Genomic DNA, 23706 nt, shown 5'->3' with positions numbered 1-23706 from the left:
ATAAATTTCTTTTAAATTCTTGGGATAGATAGCCATTAGTCTGCTTGTGCTGCCTTAACAAGGTACCTTAGACTGGGGGACTTAAACAACAGACATGTATTTCCCACAGTTCAGGAGGCTTGAGGCCCGAGATCACACTGCCAATGTGGTGAGGTTCTGGTGAAGCTGGTGAGGACTCTTCTTGGCTTGCGGATGACGACTTTCTCACTGTGTCCCGACATAGTGGAGGAGAGAATGAGTGAGCTCTCTGGTGTCTCTTATAGGGATACTAATCCTGTTGGATCAGAACCCTAACCCCTCCTTTATGATGTCATTTAACATTACCTCCGAAAGGTCCTGTATCCAATAGAGTCACTTTGGAGGTTAGGACTTCCAATATCATGAATTTGGGGGTGGGAGGGGACACAGTTGAGTTCATAGCAGACCCCTAGATCATTGTTTTTCAGATTTTCCTGCTTTTTTTTGTTTTTTAAGAGAGAGCATGAGCTGGGGAGAGGTGCAGAAGGAGAGAGAGAAAGAGAGGGAGAGAATCTTAAGCACACTGAGCATGGATCCCCAAACAAATCTGGATCCCACAACATTGGGATCATGACCTGATCTGAAATCGAAGTGGGACATTGAATTGACTGAGCCACCCAGCCACCCCCCCGCCCCAGATTTTCTTCACTTCTTATATGAAGTCACTTAAAATCCCAGATTTGTCTCCAAAAACAGCATTAGTTTTATTTCACAAATTTTTATGTATTTTATATTTCCTGTCCTTTAGTTCAAAATTTCCTAAATTTCATTTATATATATTTAATATTTTGCTTCAAAAATATATTTTATATTTTGGTTTCATGGTTACTTAGGTCATTGCTTGATTTTTAAAAATATGGGAACTTGCTAATAATATCTGTTGATTTCTACCTTAATTCCACTGTGATTTGAGAACACACTCTGATTCAGTCCTCTGAAATTTATTGAGATAGATTTTGAACACTAGCATGTAGTCAGTTTTTGTGACTATTTCATGTATATTTGAAAAGAGTATGTATTCTGTGGTTGGTTACAGTGTTCTGTATAAGTCATTTTGTTCAAGTCTATTAATTTCTAAATCTTCTAGCTCATTAGTTTGTGTGTGTGTGTTTGCTTGTACATTACTGTGGAGTTGTATTCAAAATCTTCCATGGATATATACATTTATCTTCTTGTTTTGTTAAATATGGCTGTTATATTTTGAAAGTAGGTGATTAGGTTGATACAGATTTAGAATTGTTATATTTTCCTGATAGATTGATCATTTTAGTATTTAGTCATGCATCATTAGTATATAATATTGCAATGCCTACCGTTCTATCTTTGTTAGGTTTAAACATTTAAACTTAACAAAACTATCATAGGCCACAGTTTGCAACTGCCCCACCTACTCAGAAGGATTCAGGCCAGGAGACCCAGTGTGCCAGCTGGGAGCATCAGACATTTTCCACATCAGTTTAGGAAGCATTCTCTTTGGTTGGCTCAAATGACCACATTTTGTTGTGATGGAACAAGGCTCACTTGGGTATGTTATGAGCCACTTTTGACTTATAAATGCTACTCCACAATAGCGGGTATCTCTTGTAACAGACCATGAGCATAGCTTACAGGTGTTCTGCAAGGAACATATAGTTCTCATCATACTAAAAGAAACCTATAGCTTCCTATGATCTCACAACATGCGTTCTTGACTTTCTAAAACCTGCTGTAAAATAATACTTGCACCAGTTTCCCAATAACATGAGGACTTTAAAACTCTTACTTCAAGGGTGCCTGGGTGGCTCACTTGGTTAAGCGTCAGACTCTTGATCTCAGCTCAGGTCATGATCTCACAGTTCCTGAGACTCGAGCCCCGCATCAACCTCTGCACTAAGCATGGAGCCTGCTTGGAATTCTGTCTCTCCCTCTCTCTGCCCCTCCCCTCCTCACTTGCGTGCACGCATTCTCTGTCTCTCTCTAACTCACTCACTTTAAAAAAACACAAAAACAAAAACCTCTTACTCCATTTACCTCCTGTCGTCTTACAGATTACTCTTACATGTTTTATTTCTAACTATATGTTAAATACTGTAAGATGTATTATTAATTGCTTTTTGCAATTAATAGTCCATTTATTTATTAAATATTTACTATCATTTGGGGAGAGTGCAAGCAGGGGAGGGGGAGAGAGAGGGACAAAAGATCTGAAGCAGGCTCTGTGCTGACAGGCTGACAGCGGTGAGCCCGATTTGGGACTTGAACTCCTGAACCGCAACATCATGACTTGAGCCAAAGTTGGACACTCCACTGACTGAGCCACCCAGGTGCCCCGTCCAGTTATTTATTTATTTATTTAAGTTTATTTTGAGAGAGATCAAGGGAAAGAGCATGAGCAGGGGTGGGGCAGAGATAGAAAATCCCAAGCAGGCTTTGTGCCATCAATGCACAAACCATGAGATCATGACCTGAGCTGAGTTAAGGAGTTGGATGTTTAACCAACTGAGCCACCCAGGCTTCTCCCCCACTCCTTTTTTTTAAAGTTTATTTATTAACAATCCATTTAAATTAACTCATGTTTTCCTTTTTTTGATTTTTCATTCCAACCGATATCTCCATGTTTCCATTTGTGTTCATTTTTCTTCTTTTGAGTATTTTTCTAATGCATGTCAACAGCTGACAAATTCTCTTTCAGTTTCATTTGTCTGGAAATGTCTTTATTTTGGCCCTCCCCCCCTTTTTTTTTGATGGGATATTTTTGCTGGATGTCAGATTTCAAGGTTGGCCTTTCTGTTTTTTCTTCACCTAAGGACTCCAGTATTATGTAAATGTTAGACCTTTTTACCATCTCCCTTGTGATTTTCATGTTACATTGTATATTGCTTCATCCTTTTGTCTCTGACCTTCAGTATGGATATTTTTTCCAACCTATCTTTGTACTTCTCTTGCAATGTCTAGACTCTTGAAGTCATCCATTGAGTTAATTTTATTCGTTGAAATGATCAGTTCTAGGATTTTTGCTGTGGAAGTTTTTTGTTTCAAAATTCTCTATCTCATTACATAATTCCTTGATTATGTTAATCATAACTACTTGAAAGCCTATCTGGTTGATCTCTTGTGGATGCTTTTAAATTTTCTCCTTTTTTCTTAGTTTTCACTCCTATCTATTCTTTATGCATGTTTAATTTTGTCTGTGTGCTGGACGTAGACAATTTAAGGCTCTGTACAGTGTTAGCTTTTTCTTGAGAAGCTACGGTTTTGCCTTTGTCAGGCGGCTAGTCAAGGGGGATATTACCATACTCTAAGTGGGGGTTGAAGTGATTTGCATCTAGTCTTCAGTCCTTGAAAGGACTGGTCTACTTTGAGTTTCCCCTGCTGCCTAGAATATAGCCCCTGGGGGACTCAACTAAAAGCCTAAGCTGTTGACCCCCTTTTTTTTCTTTTCTTTTTTTCTTTTTTTTTTTGGTATGTCTGTACTCCAGTTTTAGTCTCTGCATTTCTATGAGGCTTCACAGTATTTTTCTGATTTTAACTTCTCAGTGTCTGCTGCTACTTTTAGAAATGGCAGTTGACTTTTTGAGAAAGCAAGTCCAAATATAAAATTCATTTTGATTACCTTTCCTTCTCTTGCAGATCTTAATTCTCACTCCCTTGGTAGCTTTTATGTCTTTTCAGACATGTTTTCCTTTTTATATTTTGTCTGGCAAAAAGCCCTTGTTCTTAGCAAGAGGGTTGGGCCAAGACCACCTGCTCATCAATTTCTAAGGCAGTAAGTTATAGTAATTTTTCAAAATTAAACTTGTTAGTGTATGGGAATGTCATGGCATTTTGTGTATTGATTTTTGTATCCTGAAAACTCACTAAATTATTAATATTGATTACCTGTTTTTTATTTTTCTATATGGACAGTCATACACAAATAACAAGGATTTTGTTTTTCCTTTTTTAATCTTTTCATTTTTAATTTCTTTTTGCCTTACTGGACTGGCCAGGATCTTTGTATACTATTGAAGTGGTGTTTGCACATATTTTTGCCTTCTATCTTACCTTAAATTACATGCCTTCAACATTTCACCTTTAAATATAATCTTTACCAAAATTTGGTATTTCCTTTTTTGGAGGACAGTTTGATAAGAGGTTTAAAAAGAACTTCTCAGGGCACCGCGGTGGTTCAGTTGGTTAAGTGTCTGACTTTGGCTCAGATCATGATCTCACAGTTCATAAATTCAAACCCTGCATCAGGCTCTCTGTTGTCAGCTCACACCCTGCTTTGGATCCTCTGTCCCCTTCTGTCTCTGTCCTTCCCCTGCTTGCTCATGTGCATGCTTTCTCTTTCTCAAAAATAAAAATGAACATGAAAAAAAAATTCTCATCTACTCTTTGTTTACTAAAGGTTTTTATGATTGGATTTTGAATTTTATAAAATGCCTTCTTCCAAATAGGTGCTATTTTATTTGCATAACATTTTCCTCTTGCTTTAGACATCCGTCTTGAATCACTTTTTGTCAGTATTTCATTCCTCCTGTAGAATGTCCTTGAGTGAGTACTTGTTGATGGTGAAATGTAGTAGTTACTGTCTGTAGGCATTTATATTTTGTGCTCTTATGTTCACTGAAGGATATTTTTGCTGAGTAAGGAGTTCTGGGTTGAGTGTTATTTTCTCTTAGCATATTAATACATTTTTCCATTATCTTATGTGTTTCTATTGTGTCCAGCGTAGGTTTTGTTTTGTTTTGTTTTGCCTTGTTTTTTGTTTAATGTATTTGAGAGGTCTGCCTATAATTGACCTAATTTTAATTTTTTTATTCCTGGGTATTAGAATTTATTCAGGAAAAAATACTGTATTTTTATATAAATAATCTCATTTGACCTTTTAGCACTTTTGCATATTTATATCATAGTGATAGCTAAAGTTTATAAAGATATATCTGAAACCCACTACAGAAAATTTGGAAATGTGGACTTCAGAATTATTTGGAAATAAATTACTTTTCTTATTTCTCAATGTAGTTTTAATGCTGTATGTTTTATTTTAGAAAGTATTATAAGTAGATGGACTCTTCCTGAGTATTGACTTCATGGTAACTCCAGTTTTTACTATCAGTGCATTATAACATGAATGTGTACATACTCTGTGTTCTGCCCCCCCCCATCTGTGGGGATTACATTCCAAGACCCCCAGTGGCTGCTTGAAACCACTGCTCATACCAAACCCTGTATAAACCATGCTTTTTCCTAGGCATACATGCCTATGACAAAATTTAATTTACAAATTAAGCACAGTAAGAGATTAACAACAAAAACTAGTAAAATGAAACAATTATTTACTGTAGTAAAAGTCATATGAATGTGGTCCCTCTCTCTGTCAAAATATCTTGTGCTCTACTTCTTATGATGATGTGAGATGATAAAATGCATACATGATACAATGAAATGGAAGATGTAGGCAGTGTAACATAGTATTAGATTACTGCTATTGACCTTCTGACCATATGTCAGAAGGAGAATCATCTGCTTCTAATACACGGTTGACCACTGGTAACTGAAACTGTGGAAAGCAAAGCCACAGAGAAGGGGGACTACTGTATATTAAAATCTCCTGTTAATCAGAATATTCACTAGAATACTGACTAGAAATTCATGGCTCACTGTTAATTATTAGAATTTGCTGTATTCATCTTGTCACTGAACCTCAAGACCCTGATAACAACACAGTGCTTATGTATAAGGGCCTCCTGCAGAATTAACCCTGTGATGAATATCTCTGCTTTGTAGAGCATGCAACTGAAGTCTCAGGCATTTTTTATCCTATTTCATTCAGCTCTGTAAGGAAATACAAATTTCTGACTGAACAACTTTTTAACATATAACACATTGATTAATCTTAAAGCAGAGAAAATAATACTTTTTGTTATTGATTAGCCTGTAAGGAAGACTATTTAGTTAGATTTTATTAAGATGTTCAAAGAATAGTTGATCTATCTTCTTGATTAATAACTTCATGATAATAATGACAGGAGCTAACATCAAATGATTTTAATTATGTAAATTTCCAAATGTTACACAATATTAATTCATTTAGTTTATTCAGTTCTTTGAAAGAGCTGCTGTCACCATTCTCATTTTTCAGTTGTAGAATCTAGATTTCCTGTTTGTTAAGAGCAAACTCTAATTTTTTATTTTTTGGTTTTGTTTTAGGATATGATGACACCTATAAATTTGGGGAAAAAGACCATTTATTTAGTTTCATTCTTTGAAGGCTTACAGCGCATTATTTTATTCACTGAAGATCCAAGGGTATTTAAAGCAACATATGAAAGTGAGAAAGCAGAGTTAGCGGAGCAAGAAATTGTGTTGGCCTTACAAGATGTTGGAATTTCCCTCGTCAACAATTACACAAAGCAAGAAGTAGCCTATATTGGCATTACAAGGTTAGATGCATTAAAATTTGGATAAAATTAAATGATTAGTTCTTAATAAGAATGGTGACTGTAAAATCTAAAATAATGTAAAGTTTTGTAAACATGCTTTTGAGATTTTTTTTTTACCTTTTGAGATGAAGATATATCAGAAATCACTTTTATAAATCCTGTATTATGTTGATTCTCTCACCTTTCCAAAAAGTTATATTTATTCAGCTTATCAAAGGTATACCTTATGTAACATGTCATAAGGAAGAATTTAATTTTCCATTACCACCCACCACAGTGTAAGATACAGGATAGATCCTCCATAAATAGTTGTTGGAGGAATAAAGCCAATCACTTTTTAATTTGACCTTGACACTTTAAGATATAGTACAGTGATACTGAATTTATCATTTCCCCTGTAAGTCATTTTAGAGTAAAACTTATTCTTTCCTTTATTCCTTTAATATTCCTGTTCATAAGTACCTCAAGTAAAATCTGTATATATTTGTATATATTAGTGCCTGATTTGAGAGCATTTCTAGATTTCCAGCAGGAAAGTGTAGTTTTGACCTTGACTTAAACTCTCAAATAAACATATACATTAAAGGTAATTGGTACAGATTTAAATTTGTTTTTCTATATAAATTCATCTAGAAATGCCCTTGATTTTTCAATGAATGGAATCCATGCCATTTAAAAAGGAATATTAAAAACTATTTTCTTAAGAATTTTTATTCCCCAAAAATGTGTTTATTTGTTAAGTGCTATGCTACATTGTGTGAATGCAAAGGGGGATAATACATGATTCCTACCATTCTGTTTAAGTGAATACAAATTTTAGAGGGAATTGATAGAATTATTAAATAACTTACATACTTAAACAGGGTGAAGTAACTTTAGCATGTTTCTATTCTGTACACAGGTCTCTCAGCAATTTTTCAGTAAATTATTTGTTCCCTGCTCTCTTAGATTGCTGTTTCACACTTTGTCTTGTTTTAAAACCCCATTCTCTCTCTCATCTTGCTGCTTTGTATCCCATTTCACTGAGAAAATTAATGAAAAGGAAACTTCCAGCGACCTACCCCTCCAAAGATCACAGCTTCTACCCATGAGCATTTCTTACCCATGTCCTATACCAACATCTTCTCCACAGTAAATTATAGTAATACATGTGCTACTATTAAAAAATTTTTCAACTTTGCACTCTTTTCCGTTTCTTTTTGCCTTCTTGAGGCATTGATCCAGCAATTCTCTTCTTTCTCCTATGTAATAATTTTTGGGTCTCTGTTGGATTATTCCCATCAGTATTAGTTACTTCAAAATAAAAAATTCTCTTGAGCCTACTTTCCCTGCTACCTACTGTGCATTACTTGCTTTCCATTTATAGCCAAACTTATCAAAAGTGTCATCTGGTAAAAAAAAAAAAAAAAAGAAGTGTAATATACTCATTATTTCCTAATTCGTTTTTTTACCCATTTTTTTAACCACTGCCAACAGGATTTTACTTTCAACACACCATGAAACTGATCTTGTCAAGATCACCAGAGACCTATGTATTGCCAGGTCCAGTGTAATTCCCAGTCCTCATGTTGCTTAAGTTTGTAACACAGAGATCCCTTTTCTCTCTCTCTCTCTCTCTCTCTCTCTCTCTCTCTCATTAATGTGGTTTAAAACCTTTTTTTTCATTTATTTATTTTGAGAGAGAGGGAGGGAATGCAAATGGGGGAGGGGCAGAGAGAGAGAATCCCAAGCAGTCTCTGAGCTGTCAGCCTGGAGTCTGACATGGGGCTCCATCTCATGAATTGTGAGATCATGACATGAGCCAGAATCAAGACTCCGTCGCTTAACGGACTGAGCACCCAGGCGCCCCAAATGTGGTTTTATTAAAGCAGAGAAAGAACTGCCACACAGATCCCTTCTTGATAGTTTTCTTTGACTTGACTTCCAGGATACCTCCCCATCCTTGTTTTTCTTTCTTTGCCAGAATTCTCCATCTCATGTGTTGATTCCTTGTTTTCTCAACTGCTTAATATTGGGTGCCCTGAAGCTCTCAGACGTGAGTCCTTTTCTCTGTTTCAAATACCACATATATGCGAAAAATTTGAGCAATATGTATATCTTTAACCAGACATTTGTCCTGAACTCCACGCTTGTATATCCACTGCCTACACAAAATAGCTACTCTTACATCTAAGAGACTTCTTTAAACTTCATATGTGTAAAACCTAACTCCTGATGTCCTTTTACGAAAACCTCCTTCCCCATTGGAATCAATGACTACCTCCCTCTAGTTGCTCAGGTCAAAAGCTGCGGGATCATCTTTGATTCTTCTCTGTATCTCACACCCCATACCTATGTAATAATACAATAATTACAAGTTCTGTGCTGACTCTACCTTCAAAATAGACACAGAGTCGGTCAGACTGGTCAAGTTTTTACTGCCTCACTGTTCCACCCTAGGTAGAGCCATCACCATTTTTCTCCTGGTTTATTCCATTAAACTCCTAACAAGTTTCCAGCTTCTAACCTTTACTCCTATCCTTTCCCCCTCTGTCCCAACACACATTGTATTCTTTACAAAGTTTAAGTCAGATGATGTGGCTGATCTCATAATCTTTCAATTCTTTCCTAATTTCAGAATAAAACTCAAAGTTTTTACAGTGTCTTACAAGGCTTTACATTCAAAGTCTATAATCTGTAAGGCTTTTTATTACGTGGCTTCCCACCATCTGTCTTATTTCATCTTCCACTCTTAATGGTCCCTCTCCCTGAAATGCTCTACTCTTGTCTGCTGGATAATTCCCTTACCTCCTGTAAGGTTGCTGAAGTCTCATCTTCTCAGTGACACCCCCCAGTGACCATGCTGTTTTACTACTGGCATATTCCAGTACTCCACATCCATCTCACCCTGTCTACTTACTCTTTTTTCAAAAGCATTTCACCTCTTACTAGTTAAAATATTCTAACTTACTATATTTACTATTGTCAGTCACTCAGTTATGATAAAGCTCCAGTATGCAAAGATGTTTACTGATAATATCCCTACCACCTAGAATAGTGTCTTAGTAAAAGTCTAAGTAGTAATAGAATGAATTTGTATTTTTAAACTTGTAGTGTGTTTGCATATAACTGAGGATATTGTAAAATTTTACTGAAAGTTTTGGAACTCATGTAATAAACCAGCTACAATGGAAATGTTTATAAATGAGTACCATGATTTTTGCTTTCATATAAGTTCTGATGTGGTTTGGGAGACAAAGCCCAAGAAGAAGGCAAGATGGAAGCCAATGAGTATAAAGCACACTGAGAAGTTAGAAAAAGAATTTAAGGAATATACTGAATCTTCACCTTCAGAAGATAAGGTTATTGAGTTGGACACTAACATTCCGGTAATATTTTTAAGTAATGATGTGCGGTTTTAATTTGTACCTGTTGTAAATAGATGAATCACTTTTGATTTTTTTAAGTTGATTTATTTATTTTGAGAGAGAGTGCGGGAGGGGCAGGGAGAGAACTCACAAATTGACTGTGAGATCATGACCTGAGCCAAAACCAAGAGTTAGACTCCTAACCGACTGAACCACCCTGGCACCCCTCACTAGTGAATTTTTAAGGAAAGTCTGGTTTCCTTACAAAACAATTAATTATACCATACATACTTTATATAAAATGCTTTAAAGGGAAAGTTGTCTATATTAGCAACTCATACTTTTAAGAAGCCAATATGTTATTTTAGTTACTTGTTAAATTTTTTTTCTTTTATCATTTTTTAGTAAATTTATATAAAAAGTGATACAATAAAAAGTGAATATTTTTTGTGAATTGTATTTAAAGATCCAACCTAAACCTAATCAAATTGCAAATGTCTAATCTAATCAACTATGTAGCCTATTACTTCAGTTAATATTATCTTAAAGTTTTTGGTACAAATTTCGGATTTTAATCACTTTATGAATTCAGAGAAATTGTATTTTGTGGGGGGGGGGCATGTTTTTCAGGTTCGCTTCACACCTAGTGGCACTAACATGAAAATTCTGCAACCACATGTAATAGCCATACGAAGAAATTATCTTCCAGCATTAAAAGTAGAATATAGCACATCTGCACATCAGTCATCATTTAGAATTCAAATTTACAGAATACAGGTGAGTCTGAAAAGATACTCAAATTGTGTTCATAAGGAACATAGCAATAAACCAAATGTGTTGCCATGGTCGCTCTAGTACTTTGACTTCAGTGTTGAGCTAGACTGCTGATTCCTTCTACTTATTAAATCCTGTTATTCTAGTCAAGTTCTGTAATTAACATGTTAATATACCAACCTGGTTTTTTTTTTTTATTTTCATAGATCCAAAACCAGATACATGGTGCTATATTTCCTTTTGTGTTTTATCCGATTAAACCTCCCAAGTCGGTCACCATGGATTCAGGTTTGTTTGTATTTTAAATTGCCATGAAAATGTTTGTATTAGCTGTATGGTTTATTTTACTATAAAAATATGAAATGAAACCATTCTCAAGTTTAGTTTCTATGGGATCATTATAAAATTAAATAGCATGGAAAAGGAACAACAGGTACTCAATTAAGGTCAACACAATATTGAATTCTGAAGAAAAGATTAATTAGAAACATTTAAATATTTAGAAATATTACTTAAAAAATGGATTGCTGGTTTGTAAACCTCTGATCTGAAAACCAGTAGGATCTCTGAATAAATTTTGAAGGAATTTAAATTCAGAGTGGTTTCCAGCCATGAAAACTGTCTTGTATTCTCCTAGTCAGTGTGATGACAAGTCCTTTGTTCCATTCTCTTCCCTTTCACTTCTATCTTTTCTATCCCTCGTACCCTCACTTTGTCTTTGCTACCCCTGCCCTTGCCTTCCAACCCCTACCTCCACACCACTGGCTTTGAACTCTCTAAGGTGGTATTCATAATCTTCTTGGAAGCTTTTGACCATTGTACATGCCCAAGCCCCTCCACCCAGAAGTCCAGGACGAGACCCTGAAATCTGTGTTTTCACAGTGTTTGCCTTGTGATTCTAATGCATACTTCTACTTTAAAATCACTCACTAATTTAAAGGATTAGTTATCCTTAAAGTGAAGACAGATAACTTAAAAAAAAATCCTAGAGTCTGAAATTAAGACTGTAATGGATCTTGCAAATAGCAATTTTAATTGATACTCATAATTTAGTAAATAATTTAGGTCTCCATTGTTAATGTGTATTAAATTGCAAGAACGTGCTTATCTTCCGCTTAAAGCATCGTGGGATTAATCCTATTTATTACTTCTGCAGCTCCAAAACCCTTCACAGATGTCAGTATTGTTATGAGATCTGCAGGCCATTCCCAGATTTCACGTATTAAGTAAGTGTCTTAATATATTTCTTGTGTGTTTATTTAATGTTTTGATTTAAATATGTGAGCTAATTGTACTCTTTTAAAAAAATTCAGATGAGTCAAATGTTTAAATGCAAAATACTAAATTATACAGGTCATTATGAAAAATATTTTATAATTTTGGAGAGTCAGAGGCTGTGAATGAAATATACTTAGGTATTAACTGTGAGTATTTTGCTACTTTATCATTTGTTTTCTGATAGGTTTTCTTTAATTACTGCATATCATTTTAGAAAAAAGAAAGAAAATAGTATCTTAAAATTAAATCACTATCCAGTCTAAGAAGTAGAACATTGACAGAAACATCCATCTGTATTTACTCTCCTATTTCTTGTGTTCTCCACCCTATCAACCAAGAACTATCTTCATCCCTTTTTAAAATATAATTCTATTAAATATATGTATTTAGATATTCTTCTTTGTGTTCCCTTTTTTTCCTAATTAAAAAAATTTTTTTCAAACTGAACATAGACTTTTGGGGACTGGATTTTTTCATTCAACTATTACTAAATTTTATTTTCTGTGTAGGTAGAGTTTATTATCACTAATGTATAATATTCTGTATGACTGTATAGCACAATTTACTTGCCAGTTTTTTCTCTATAGGCATTTTTACATTTTGAGTTTGTTGCTGTTATGTGTTGCCATGATTTTTTTTATTCATCTAGAAAATCCTCAGTTGCAACATTCTAATAGTTATCTAATGCTTTTTTCTAGATAATTTTCTTCATGCACTTAATCAATGATTTTATGTTTTCTGCTTTGTAATAATAGGTACTTCAAGGTGTTGATCCAAGAAATGGATCTCAGGTTAGATCTTGGGTTTGTCTATGCTTTAGCAGAACTTATGACAGAAGCAGAAGTGACTGAAAAAGCAGAGGTAAGTCTTAAAATGATAGCATTGGTGGGAAGGGTTCGGGAAGAGGAAGACTAAACAATTATAAATTCTTGATGTATTAATATGGTTTTAATCCACTGGTGGGTAAAGTGGTAGAAGTCACATTTTCAGATTGTAGATGACGTGTAAGACAAGTTAAAATAGCCTGTTTAAGGTGTGTTAGCAAACAGGAGGAAATGTTTTAAGCCAGTACTGGTGACTAGCTAGTAGTCATGTTCACATCACTGTTTTTTCCTATTTTATTTTCCTGGGTTACTTTTGTTTTAATTAGTAACTGAGAAATTTGGGTGTGACCAGGATATTCTGCGAAGGAAAAGGTAAAAATAAAAGGTAGTATGTTACTTGTGACTGATAGACTATAAAATCACAGTGATAGAGTAGATCATATATGATCTCTTTTTCAGCTGTCTTCATAAGAATTCTGAAGATAAGACAAATTATATGGGTAAAAGAATATATATTTTTTTCTTTTAATAGCAATTTATTGAGATACAGTTCACATACCATATATTTTAATCAAAGTGTACAGTTCAGTGACTTTTAATATATTTACAGAATTGTACAGCCAGCGTTACTATCTCATTCCAGAAAATTTTCATCATCCCAAAAAGAAACCATGCCAGTCCCATACAACCACTAATAATATACTTTCAGTCTGTTGGTTTTCTTACTCTAGATATTTCATATTAATAGAACCATCCACTGCGTAGTTATTTGGAAGGGAGGGGCTTCTTTCACTTAGCATGATGTTGACAAGGTTCATTCAGGTTGTAGCATCTATCAGTACTTCTGGCCAACGAATACTCTGTTGTTATAGATGCATTCCATATTGTATATAGCCAGTGCTCTGTGGATATGCCACATTTTGTTAATCCATTCATCAGGTAGGGACATTTGTGCTGTTTCCACATTTAGGCTATTATGAATAATACTGCTGTGAATATTTGTGTACAAGTTAAAATCATATAAAATGTATGATTCTAATTTCAGTGTCATCATCAACACTTGTTATTATCTGTCCTTTGAATTCTAGCCATCGTAGTAGATGTGAAGTATATCTTTGTAATTTTGATTTGCATATACCGGATGAGTAATGACTGAACATCTTTTGATGTGTTGATTGATCATTTACATATCTTCTTTGGATAAATGTCTTTCAGATTTTTTGCCTGTTATTAAATAGGTTGGCTCCTTATTATCAAATTGTAAAAGTTCTTTATATATTCTGAATACAACTTCCATATCAGATCTATGATTTGCAAATACTTTGACTCATTCTGTATGTTGTGTTTTACTTTCCTAATGTCTTTTCAAGTACAAAAGTTTAATATTAATGAAGTCTGAATTCTCTTGTTGCTCATGTTTTCGGTGTCATCTTTAAGAGTCCTTTGTGAAAGTCAAGATTATTAAGGTAATAAAGATTTAGCCCTATGTTCTAAGCATTATTTACAATCAGGTCTTTCATATATTTTGAGTTAATTTTTGTACGTGGTATAAGAGTCCAGGATCACCAGACTTTTGCATTTGGCTCTTCAATTGTTCCAATACCATTTGTTGAAAGACCATTCCTTCCTCATTAATGGTCTTGGTACCCTTGTCAAAAATCAGTTGATCATAAATATATGGTTTTATTCCATTGCTATCTAAGTCCATCTTTGTGCCAATACTGCACTGTCCTGATTATTACTGTTTTGTAGTAAGTTTTGAAATTGAAAAGTATGAATCCTCCTACTTTCTTCTTTTTCAAGATTGTTTTGACTATTTAGGGTCCTTTTGCAATTCCGTATGAATTTGAGAGTGAGCTGGACAATTTCTTTGGAGAAGTCATCTGGGGGCTTGACAGGGATTACGTTGAATCTATATACTAGCCTTAGGGTTTTGACATCTTAACATGATTAAGTCTTGCAGTCTTTTTTTTTTTTTTAATTTTTTTTATTATTTATTTATTATTAGACAGAGCATGAGCATGGGAGGGGCAGAGAGAGAGGGAGACACAGAATCTGAAGCAGGCTCCAGGCTCCGAGCTGTTAGCACAGAACCTGATGCGGGGCTCGAACTCACAAGTTGTGAGATCATGACCTGAGCCAAAGTCGGTCGCTTAACTGACTGAGCCACCCAGGCACCCCCGAGTCTTACAGTCTTTAAACACTGAATGTCTTCTATTTAATGTAGATTTACTTTCTTTCAACACCGTTGTATGATTTTCAGAGTGTAAATTTGGCTTTTGTTATATTCATTATTGAATATTTCTTTTCTTATAGCATGAACAAAATTGTTTTCTTAATTTCATTTTGGTTTGTTTATTGCAAGTGTATGGAAATACACTTAATGTTTTTATACTGATCTTGTATTCTGCAATCTTTCTGAACTCATTTATTAGCTCTGCTAGTTGTTTTGTGGGTTTTCCTTATATAAGATCATGCCATTTGAGAATAGTTTTACTTCTTCCTTTCTGATCCAATCTGGATGACTTTTGTTTCTTCTTAATTGCCCTGCTAGAACCTCTAGTACAAGGTACAGCATTGAATAGATGTGTCAAGAGCAGACATCCTTGCTTTGTTTCTGATCTTAAAGGGAAAGCTTTCAGTCTTTCACCATTAATTATGGTATCAGCAGTAGATTTTTTGCAGATAACCCTTCATCTGGTTGAGTTCGCTAATATTGCCAGTTTAAGTGTTTATCATGAAAGTATGTCACATTTTGTCATATGTTTTTTCTGCATCTGTTGGGATGATCGTATGGTTTTCGTTGTACTGATTATATTACACTGGATGTTAAAACAACCTTCTATACCTGGGATGAATCCCACTTGGCCACATATATAATTTTTTTAAATATTTGTTTGGTTTGGTAGTATTTTGTTGAGGATTTTTGTGTTTACATTCATGGGATATTGGTCTGTCATCGGCCCAACAGATTTTTTATACATATGTAATTTAGTCATTTGCTTTTTGAATTAAAAGAAGAGGAAAAGATTATATATTTTTACCATCTTTTATACTTGCATAATCATCTTCACACCAGTGCTGGCTGTTGTTTGTTTGTTTGTTTGTTTGTTTGTTTTTTCATTTGAGTTCTGATTACTACTTGGGGTCACTTGCCTTCAGCCTGAGGAATCTCATTAGTATTTCTTGTAAGACACACTTGCTAGCAGTAAACTCAGTTTTTGTTTATCTGAGAATGTCTTTATGTCCCTTTGTTATGAAAGGTAGCTATACTTTGTATAGGATTATTGGTTGGCTTTTTTTTTTTTTTTTCCATTTAGTGCTTTGAATATGTTAGCCCACTCCCTTCTTGCCTCCTTTCTGCCAGGATGTCAACCATTCATCTTATCAGGATCCTTCTTATATAATGGGTTGCTTTTCTGTTCTTGTTTTTAAGATTATCTCCTTGTCTTTGACTTTCAGTAGTTTTACTATTATGTATCTGTTGTGACTTTCTTTCTGTTTATGCACTTGGAGTTCATTTAGCTTCCTGGATACATAGTTTAGTAATGTTTTTCAGTGATTTTAGAAAGTATTCAGCTATTATTTCTTCAAATATTTTTTTTTCTTTTTTTCTCTCTCCTCCTCCTTATACTCCCATACTGTATATGTTAGTATGCTTAACAGTGCCCCACATTTCTCCGAGACTGTTCATTTTTCCTCTTTTTTCTCTGTTCTTAAGATTGCATAATCTGTAACACTTTATTTTCAAGTTCACTAATGAAGCAGTGCATCTAATTTAGCATATAATAGTGTTTATATTCCTTCTATCAACTCAAATCCACTGTTACCTCGTTCTAGTGAATTTTCCATTTGTTACAGTTTTCAATTCCAGAATTTCTCATAGGACTTTTTAATTTAATCTTTCTCCTTCTGTATTGATATAATCTATTTGCTAAGACATTGTCATCATAATTTACTTTCCTAAATATGGTTTTCTTTAATTCTTTGAACATGTTTACAGTGGTTACTTTGAAGTATTTTAATCCAATCTGGTCACATCTCACGGGCAGTTTCTTTTGCCTGCTTTTTTCCCAGTGTATGGTTAATACATTGCTATGTCTTTGCATATCTCATAATTTTTGGTTAGAAACTGGACATTTTAAGTAATATACTATAAAAACTGGCTACTGGGCCCTCTCCTCCATAGTTTATTATTGTTTCTAGCTTATTTATTCATCTAGTGACTAGATTTTTATATTGAAGTCTGTCCCACCCACACCCCAGACTTTCCCTGCGGTGTTCAGCTTTTGGTGTTGCTCAGAAAGGTGAAGATTTGCAACACCCACTGTCACCTGGAATAACTGGTTTTGGGGCTGGGCCTTCTTCTCTTTCCACAACCACACCCTGCTGTTATATATACTCCACAATTGCCAGCTGATTGCTTTATTTTTTTCAACAGTACCTTAGGCCACAAATTGCTCTGCAGACTAATCCAATCAAACTTGAGGGGTTTTTTGAAGGAATTGATCTGGAGATCATATTTGTTCTGAGGCTGGGAAGACCCCCTCTAAACTGTCTCTGCCCATTTCTCTCATGAAAACTAACAGGACTACAGTTTAGGCTGTATCTTCATTGAATCAGTGGTTTTCTGTCTAATTGACTTTCACCATGACATTCACTGTTTCCCAAAGCCTACCCTTGAACTGCTTCACACTCTCTTGTAGTTGAAGGCAATTTTTTCAGGAAAAGATTAGGAACTATTTCAAAGTTTCTTTGCTGTCCACCTCCCTACACCCCAGGTAAAATCTGAACCAGAGCTTCAGAGCTGGGGGAGGAACAAGAGTGATCAGAACCCAGTATTCTCAGTGACATTACACACAATTAGAGTCTTTGTTCCATGAGTAGAGGCCAGGCAGGGAATGTAAGCTCTCCCATCCCTGTAATGTAACATTAGCGCTGGTAGCTGGGGGCAGGATGAGAAATGCTGACACCTTTATGCCTCCCAGGAGGAAAGTCTACCATTGAGGGAGACTAGGCAGAAAGGGAGCTTTGTGTTTTTGAGTATAGCAGTCTACAGTGGTGTTATGGCTTATTGAACTAGGAGGGGGCACTAAGAGAGTATTCCTTGTTCAGATACCACAGATTCACTTTTCTTACCAAATGTTTGTAGATTTTCTTGAAGAGATGTTTAATTTGCTTATACCCTTAGGTTCATTCGTAGAGGCCTTAAATAAGTGGGGGTTTTTTTGGGGGGTTTTTTTTCCTGTTTTTAAATTTCACCAGTTTCACTGGGGAAGCTGATCTAAAGATCCCCTCACACTGTCATCCCAGAAGTAGTTTCCAGATACTCAACTTTTAATAAGGCTGTCATTTTGATATTTTTGATGATGGGTTAAATATGAATGTTGGGCTATTTCTCAACACATAGAAGTAACTTAGATTTGTGAGTGTTTGGAAGAGAATTAACGATTATCAAAAATGAAAGCCATTATCACTTTATGCAACGTCATTTGCAGGACCTTCCCCTTTTTGATTTATATTACTGGCCTCTGTAGATGTCAGTATTTACCAAAAAGCTACAAGTGGAATGTGATTATATTTAAGAAATCTATATTCCTAAGAAAGTGTTGATGGAGGGACACCTGGGTGGCTCAATCCATTAAGTGTCTGACTCTTGATTTCAGCTCAGGTCATGATCTCAAGGTTGTAAGATTGAGCCCTGTGTCAGGCTCTGCACTGAGTGTGAAGCCTGCTTGGAATTCTTTCTCTCTTCTCTCTCTCTGCCCCTCCTCTACTCATACACGGGCTGGTGCCCCACCCCCACCCCCATCCCCCAAAAATAAATCACATAAAAAAAGTATTGGTGAGTTGGATTATAGTAGCTTTTTGGGATAAACTTTGCAGTCCCAAGAGTAAAAGCTTAATGTTTTTAATGGATTAGATGGAAACATAGAAGATATGCTTATCAGTTTGTGAGGAAGGGACAGAGCTTTACTAACAATAGTAGTGTTAGGTTCCCTTTTGATGTAGTAACTTTCCAATCACAAGGAACGTTGAATCTGGATGTTATAAGGAAGTGTTCTGCAGTGTATGAACTCGTACAGATGAATCCCTTAAGTTTTTAATACTTTTTGTTTCTTATAGGTTGAACTTTTTCATAAAGATATAGAAGCTTTCCAAGAAGAATATAAAACAGCTTCATTAGTAGATTCATCACAAGTCAGTCTCTATGAATACTTTCATATATCTCCCATCAAGGTAGGAGAAAAGTCTCTTTTTTATTATCCTTGATAATCTCGGTAATAGCAAATTGACTTGATCTCTGTGGAGAGATGAGCATGTAAATTATGTTCTCTAATAGTATATAAATTCTGTAAATAAAGTAAAAAGTAAGGAATAATCCTTTAAAATTTTTATTTATACTTATAACAATTTTTCACCATGTGGAAATAATACTGGGCCCACGTAAAACATGAACTTACGTGTTTATATCTTGACCTAATATTATGTTACCTTAGTTTTCTATTAACATGCTTAATGACAGTTTTCGAAATTGTGTGTATGATTGTATATTTTTTTTATTGAATTATAATTGACATAGAACATACATTAGTTTCAGGTGTATAAGGTGATGATTCATTACTTATATACGCTGTGAAATGATCACCACAATAAGTCAAATGACCATCCATCACCATACATGTTAAAAATTTGTTTTTCTTGTGTGTGAGAACTTTTAAGATTTATTTACTCTTAGCAACTTTCAAATAATGCACTATAATATTATTAACTATAGTCTTTAAGTTTTAAATTAATTCATAAAGTAACCTCGATTTAAAAACTGGAAGTTGAATGGAACTAAATATAAGTTCTTAACACAAAGTTTCTGAATTACATAATACTTGAAGAAAATTATTGTATAGCTATGTATGTATACCGTGTATGTGCATATGATACGAAAGTGTGTTTTAACTGTTTTCAATGTGCTAACTTAATTGTAATAGTTGAAACACTTACTTTTGGTGATACTTGAGTCATTTCAACAACCTCAACTTCTAGATTATTAATATTATTTAAAGATGTATACAAATTACTATTTTCCTAGGTGTACCAAAAGAATCGGATTGAACCTAAATGCCATATTAGTCTGTATTGCTGAATTTAAAATTTAAAAAGAATTGTGTTCAATTTTAAATTCCTTTAACTTTTTACATAATAATTTTGATATAATCTAGATAATTTTGAAATCTTCTTTATGGTGTAGTAAATTTAAAATAAGATTGAATTTTAAAAGCTAAAATTGTCATTTTGAAAATAGTGCTTGAAATATTTCTCTCTTTATCTCTTTAGTTGCACTTAAGTGTTTCACTGCGTTCGGGTAGAGAAGAAGCTAAAGATTCAGAAAAACAGGAAGGACTGATGGCAGTTCATTCCTTAAATCTTCTGCTGAAGAGTATTGGTGCGACTCTTACAGATGTACAAGATGTAGTTTTTAAGTATGTGTAATATTCAAATCTGTAAATTGACGAAAAGCCCATTTTATATTTACGTAAAAACTTTATAAGTGAAAAGTGTGTAAAGGACATTGCAGATCAGAGGCAAATACGGTCTTTACTGTTAAATGGAATATAATTTAACATATTACCTGCCAGACCCTAACTGTTAAGAAACAGAATAATTATTAAATAATTTCCTTAAGAAAGAGAGACAGAGCCCATACAAGTTTGTGCATTATATAAGGCCTTTCAGGCCTCGGGGAGGATTCCTAAGAAGCCGTGTGTGCTCAAAGGTATGGTGCTTCAAAGATGTGGTTTCAAGATTTAATAGGATCAAGACTCTTTAAAGCATATGTGGCTAGAACAAAATGAATGCCATGGTAGCGGAAATGAAGGGAGCCAAGAATTTACATTTTAGTGGGAGTCATGGAAGCTATCAGAATATCTGACCAAAGAGACAGGAAGTCTGAGTGGAGATTTCAGATGACAAGGACCTTTTCAGGTAGCACCTAGAAAGATTATGAAGAACAACGGTAAGAATCAGTGATCCCAGCAAGATGCAATTCTAAATCCAGATAAAGTTAGGTAATGAATTAAAGAACATAGGACATAAAGAACGTAGGTTTGAAGACATTGGGAATAGGGTAAAATCTCTAATCCCACTGCTGTCTTACCTGCTAACACAGAGCTTCCCATGTCATGGATCTGATATATGCTGTGACTAGGTTAAAAGTAAACTGACCTGGATTCCTCACCTGTCAGTTGATCAGGCAGGACCTGCAGCGAGTGAACCCTGGCCATTCTTGAGCATCCTCCTCCACTTGTCTCAGGTGTCAGACATTTTCTTTATGGGCGGTGATAGGACAGAGTTGAGTAATAGAGTCTATATGTATGAATGGAATTCAGAGGGTCTCTGAATCCCCTAAATTACGTGAAAGTATGTATAGGTGGTTTTTCTGAGGCTAAGATCCATAGCTTCCATAAGATTCTTAGATGTTCTTTGACAAGAATAAGCAGAGATACATGTGAAAGAGGAAATTTTCTGATTGGCACAGGACTGTATTGAAAGGAAAGATTTGGAGAAAAATTCTAAAGAAAATGAAACCACTCGTTAATATTAAAAGCATTCTCTTCATCTCTCTCCCTCTTCTCCCTTGATACGTACCCACACACATATTTATGTGTTTTTCAGGCTTGCATTTTTTCAACTCAACTATCAGTTCCATACAGCATCTGAACTACAATCTGAAGTAATAAGACACTATTCAAAACAGGTTTGTCTGAGATTATTTTACAAAGGGACAGATTAATGTAAAAATAGTGAAACATTTTGTGTCTTGCATGTAGATGTGACAAGGCTAAGTGAGCAGCCATGTTCAAAATTTTTTAACTTTTTTTCTCAGAATTGTAGAAAGAAATTGAGCCCTATCACCATTTCAATTTTTTGCCCTCCTGTTGTTGTTTTTCCACTGACTGGTCTCTTCTGGATCATTGTGGACTTAAGACATTTTTAAATAAAATATTAACTAAGTAATTCACCAAACTTACTTAAAAAAATAGTTTCAAGGGAAACTGTTTATTAGTAACTAGCTGGTGAACACAGGCTATTTTTAATGTAATTGTATTGTTGAGTCAGCTATATATATTACTTTAATGGATTTTTTTCCACCTTTAGAAAGACTCCCGTATCTTATGATATAACTTACAGCATCTGAGACAGCTGTCTTATCATGCACAGATCACTAAGCCTGAGTCAAGATGTGTGGGTTTAGATTCCAGTTTTGCCATTTACCTGTTATGTGACCCAGGTTATCATTTGGTCTGCATGTTGTTCCAGTCTCTAAAATGATGGTGGTAATAGTAACCATCAGACATAGTTGTAAAAGTGAAAGAATTTTGAATATTCTAAAGCTTTATGTAAATATATTATTTCTAAAACTCTAAGACCAAATCACTTTTTAAAAACAAAACTAGTGATGAATAGGGTGATACAGTTTAGGTGTTAAAATTGGTGATGAGGGTGTTGACTTAAAAGCAAACAAACAAACAAAACATTGAGTTTAAAAAATTTCCTGAATATCTGATTAAGTCTGTATTTCATTTTCAGGCCATTAAGCAAATGTACGTACTCATTCTTGGGCTTGAAGTTTTGGGAAATCCCTTTGGCTTGATTAGAGAATTTTCTGAAGGTGTGGAAGCATTTTTTTATGAACCTTACCAGGTAATAAAATAGTTATTCTTGCATTGTGCAACATATTACTAATACTTTGAATAAATAATGCATCCAATTGTTAACTTGAGGTGTGTGTGTAAATAGATTTTGAGAGACACAACAGAAGGACATGATTTTGCAGCAAACAATGGTAAGAGATATTGGAAAATTCTGGAGGGATACGTTTACCTTTTCCCTAAAAATTTAAACTTAAGACTTTCCTAAGATACATTGAATTTTAAGTGTTCTCTTGGAATATTAAAGGTCAATAAACTTCACTCTATAGTAGAAGGAAGATCACCATAGACAGGCAGTCTTTGCACAATTGTGGGGACAGTACAAATAACTATGCAGGTGGACACTATACACAGCAATGTTAATCGGTGGCAAAAATTATTGTTTGGTGTCCCTTAAAATCTTCTGTTAAAACATTTAAAACTCTCTTACTTTCATTTTTAAATGAGAGGGCAATCAAAAAGTAAAGCTATTACTATATTATTATATTGTACAGTATAATTTAAAACATAAGAAATATTAAGAATTAAAGTGCTATTATTTCTTTTACAAAAATTATCAGGAGTAGTTTGTGGTTATGTTCTCATAACTTACATTACAGAGCAAAACATCATTTGTACACTTTGGTGAATAGTCCTATTCCTGCATTTGGATCAACTTGTTGTTACTTTCAACGTCGTGAAGTATCTCTGAGAATTCTGTTAAAATGTTCAGTTTTTTGCTGGTGTCACTTTCTCTAGGCATATATTAATTTATATTAATAAATTCACCTTTAAAATAAAATATAACCTTCTTTGTTATTATTTGACCCTTTAGGGAGCCATCCAGGGTCCTGAAGAGTTTGTGGAGGGCATGGCCCTAGGACTGAAGGCACTAGTTGGTGGAGCTGTCGGTAAGAAACAGAATGCCTACCAGGTATGATTATGCTAAAGCAATGATGCCTTTGCTTTTACTAAAAATATTATAATTTCTGCCAGGTGGATTAGCTGGTGCTGCCTCTAAAATCACCAATGCTATGGCGAAAGGGGTGGCAGCTATGACTATGGATGAAGACTACCAACAGAAGAGAAGAGAAGCCATGAATAAGCAACCAGCGGGTCTTAGAGAAGGCATTACTCGTGGAGGAAAAGGCTTAGTTTCTGTAAGAAATTTCCCAGGGTTGTAAACACAACAGGGACCATTAAATAAGGCCACATTCTGTGAATATGAAAATAGACATTGGGGCGCCTGGGCGGCTTAGTTGGCTGAATGTCCAACTTCGGCTCAGGTCATGATCTCGTGGTCCATGAGTTCGAGCCCCGCGTCAGGCTCTGTACTGACAGCTTGGAGCCTGGAGCCTGTTTGAGATTCTGT

General features: G+C 34.8%; 1 protein-coding gene across 8 annotated transcripts in view; it reads left to right on the top strand.

Moving 5' to 3' along the window:
• Positions 1 to 23706, top strand: part of VPS13A (vacuolar protein sorting 13 homolog A) — a 251081-nt gene that overhangs the window by 194522 nt on the left and 32853 nt on the right. For all 8 annotated transcript variants that reach the window (XR_008291251.1, XR_008291252.1, XR_003414530.2 and 5 more), the window contains 12 exons: positions 6193 to 6425; positions 9640 to 9793; positions 10403 to 10549; positions 10753 to 10834; positions 11703 to 11772; positions 12580 to 12685; positions 18775 to 18888; positions 19981 to 20126; positions 21319 to 21400; positions 22234 to 22347; positions 23170 to 23245; positions 23331 to 23494. Coding sequence is in view for 5 of the 8 variants with exons in the window: in XM_027040998.2 (XP_026896799.1) it covers positions 6193 to 6425; positions 9640 to 9793; positions 10403 to 10549; positions 10753 to 10834; positions 11703 to 11772; positions 12580 to 12685; positions 18775 to 18888; positions 19981 to 20126; positions 21319 to 21400; positions 22234 to 22347; positions 23170 to 23245; positions 23331 to 23494 (1488 nt within the window). In the remaining 3 variants the exon portion in view is untranslated. The remainder of the gene's footprint in view (positions 1 to 6192; positions 6426 to 9639; positions 9794 to 10402; positions 10550 to 10752; positions 10835 to 11702; positions 11773 to 12579; positions 12686 to 18774; positions 18889 to 19980; positions 20127 to 21318; positions 21401 to 22233; positions 22348 to 23169; positions 23246 to 23330; positions 23495 to 23706) is intronic.

This window comes from Acinonyx jubatus, chromosome D4, assembly GCF_027475565.1.
Source record: "Acinonyx jubatus isolate Ajub_Pintada_27869175 chromosome D4, VMU_Ajub_asm_v1.0, whole genome shotgun sequence".
In the NCBI taxonomy this organism is placed as follows: domain Eukaryota; kingdom Metazoa; phylum Chordata; class Mammalia; order Carnivora; family Felidae; genus Acinonyx; species Acinonyx jubatus.
The sequence above is the reverse complement of the archived record's forward strand: the minus strand, read 5'-3'. Positions and strand labels throughout refer to the sequence as shown.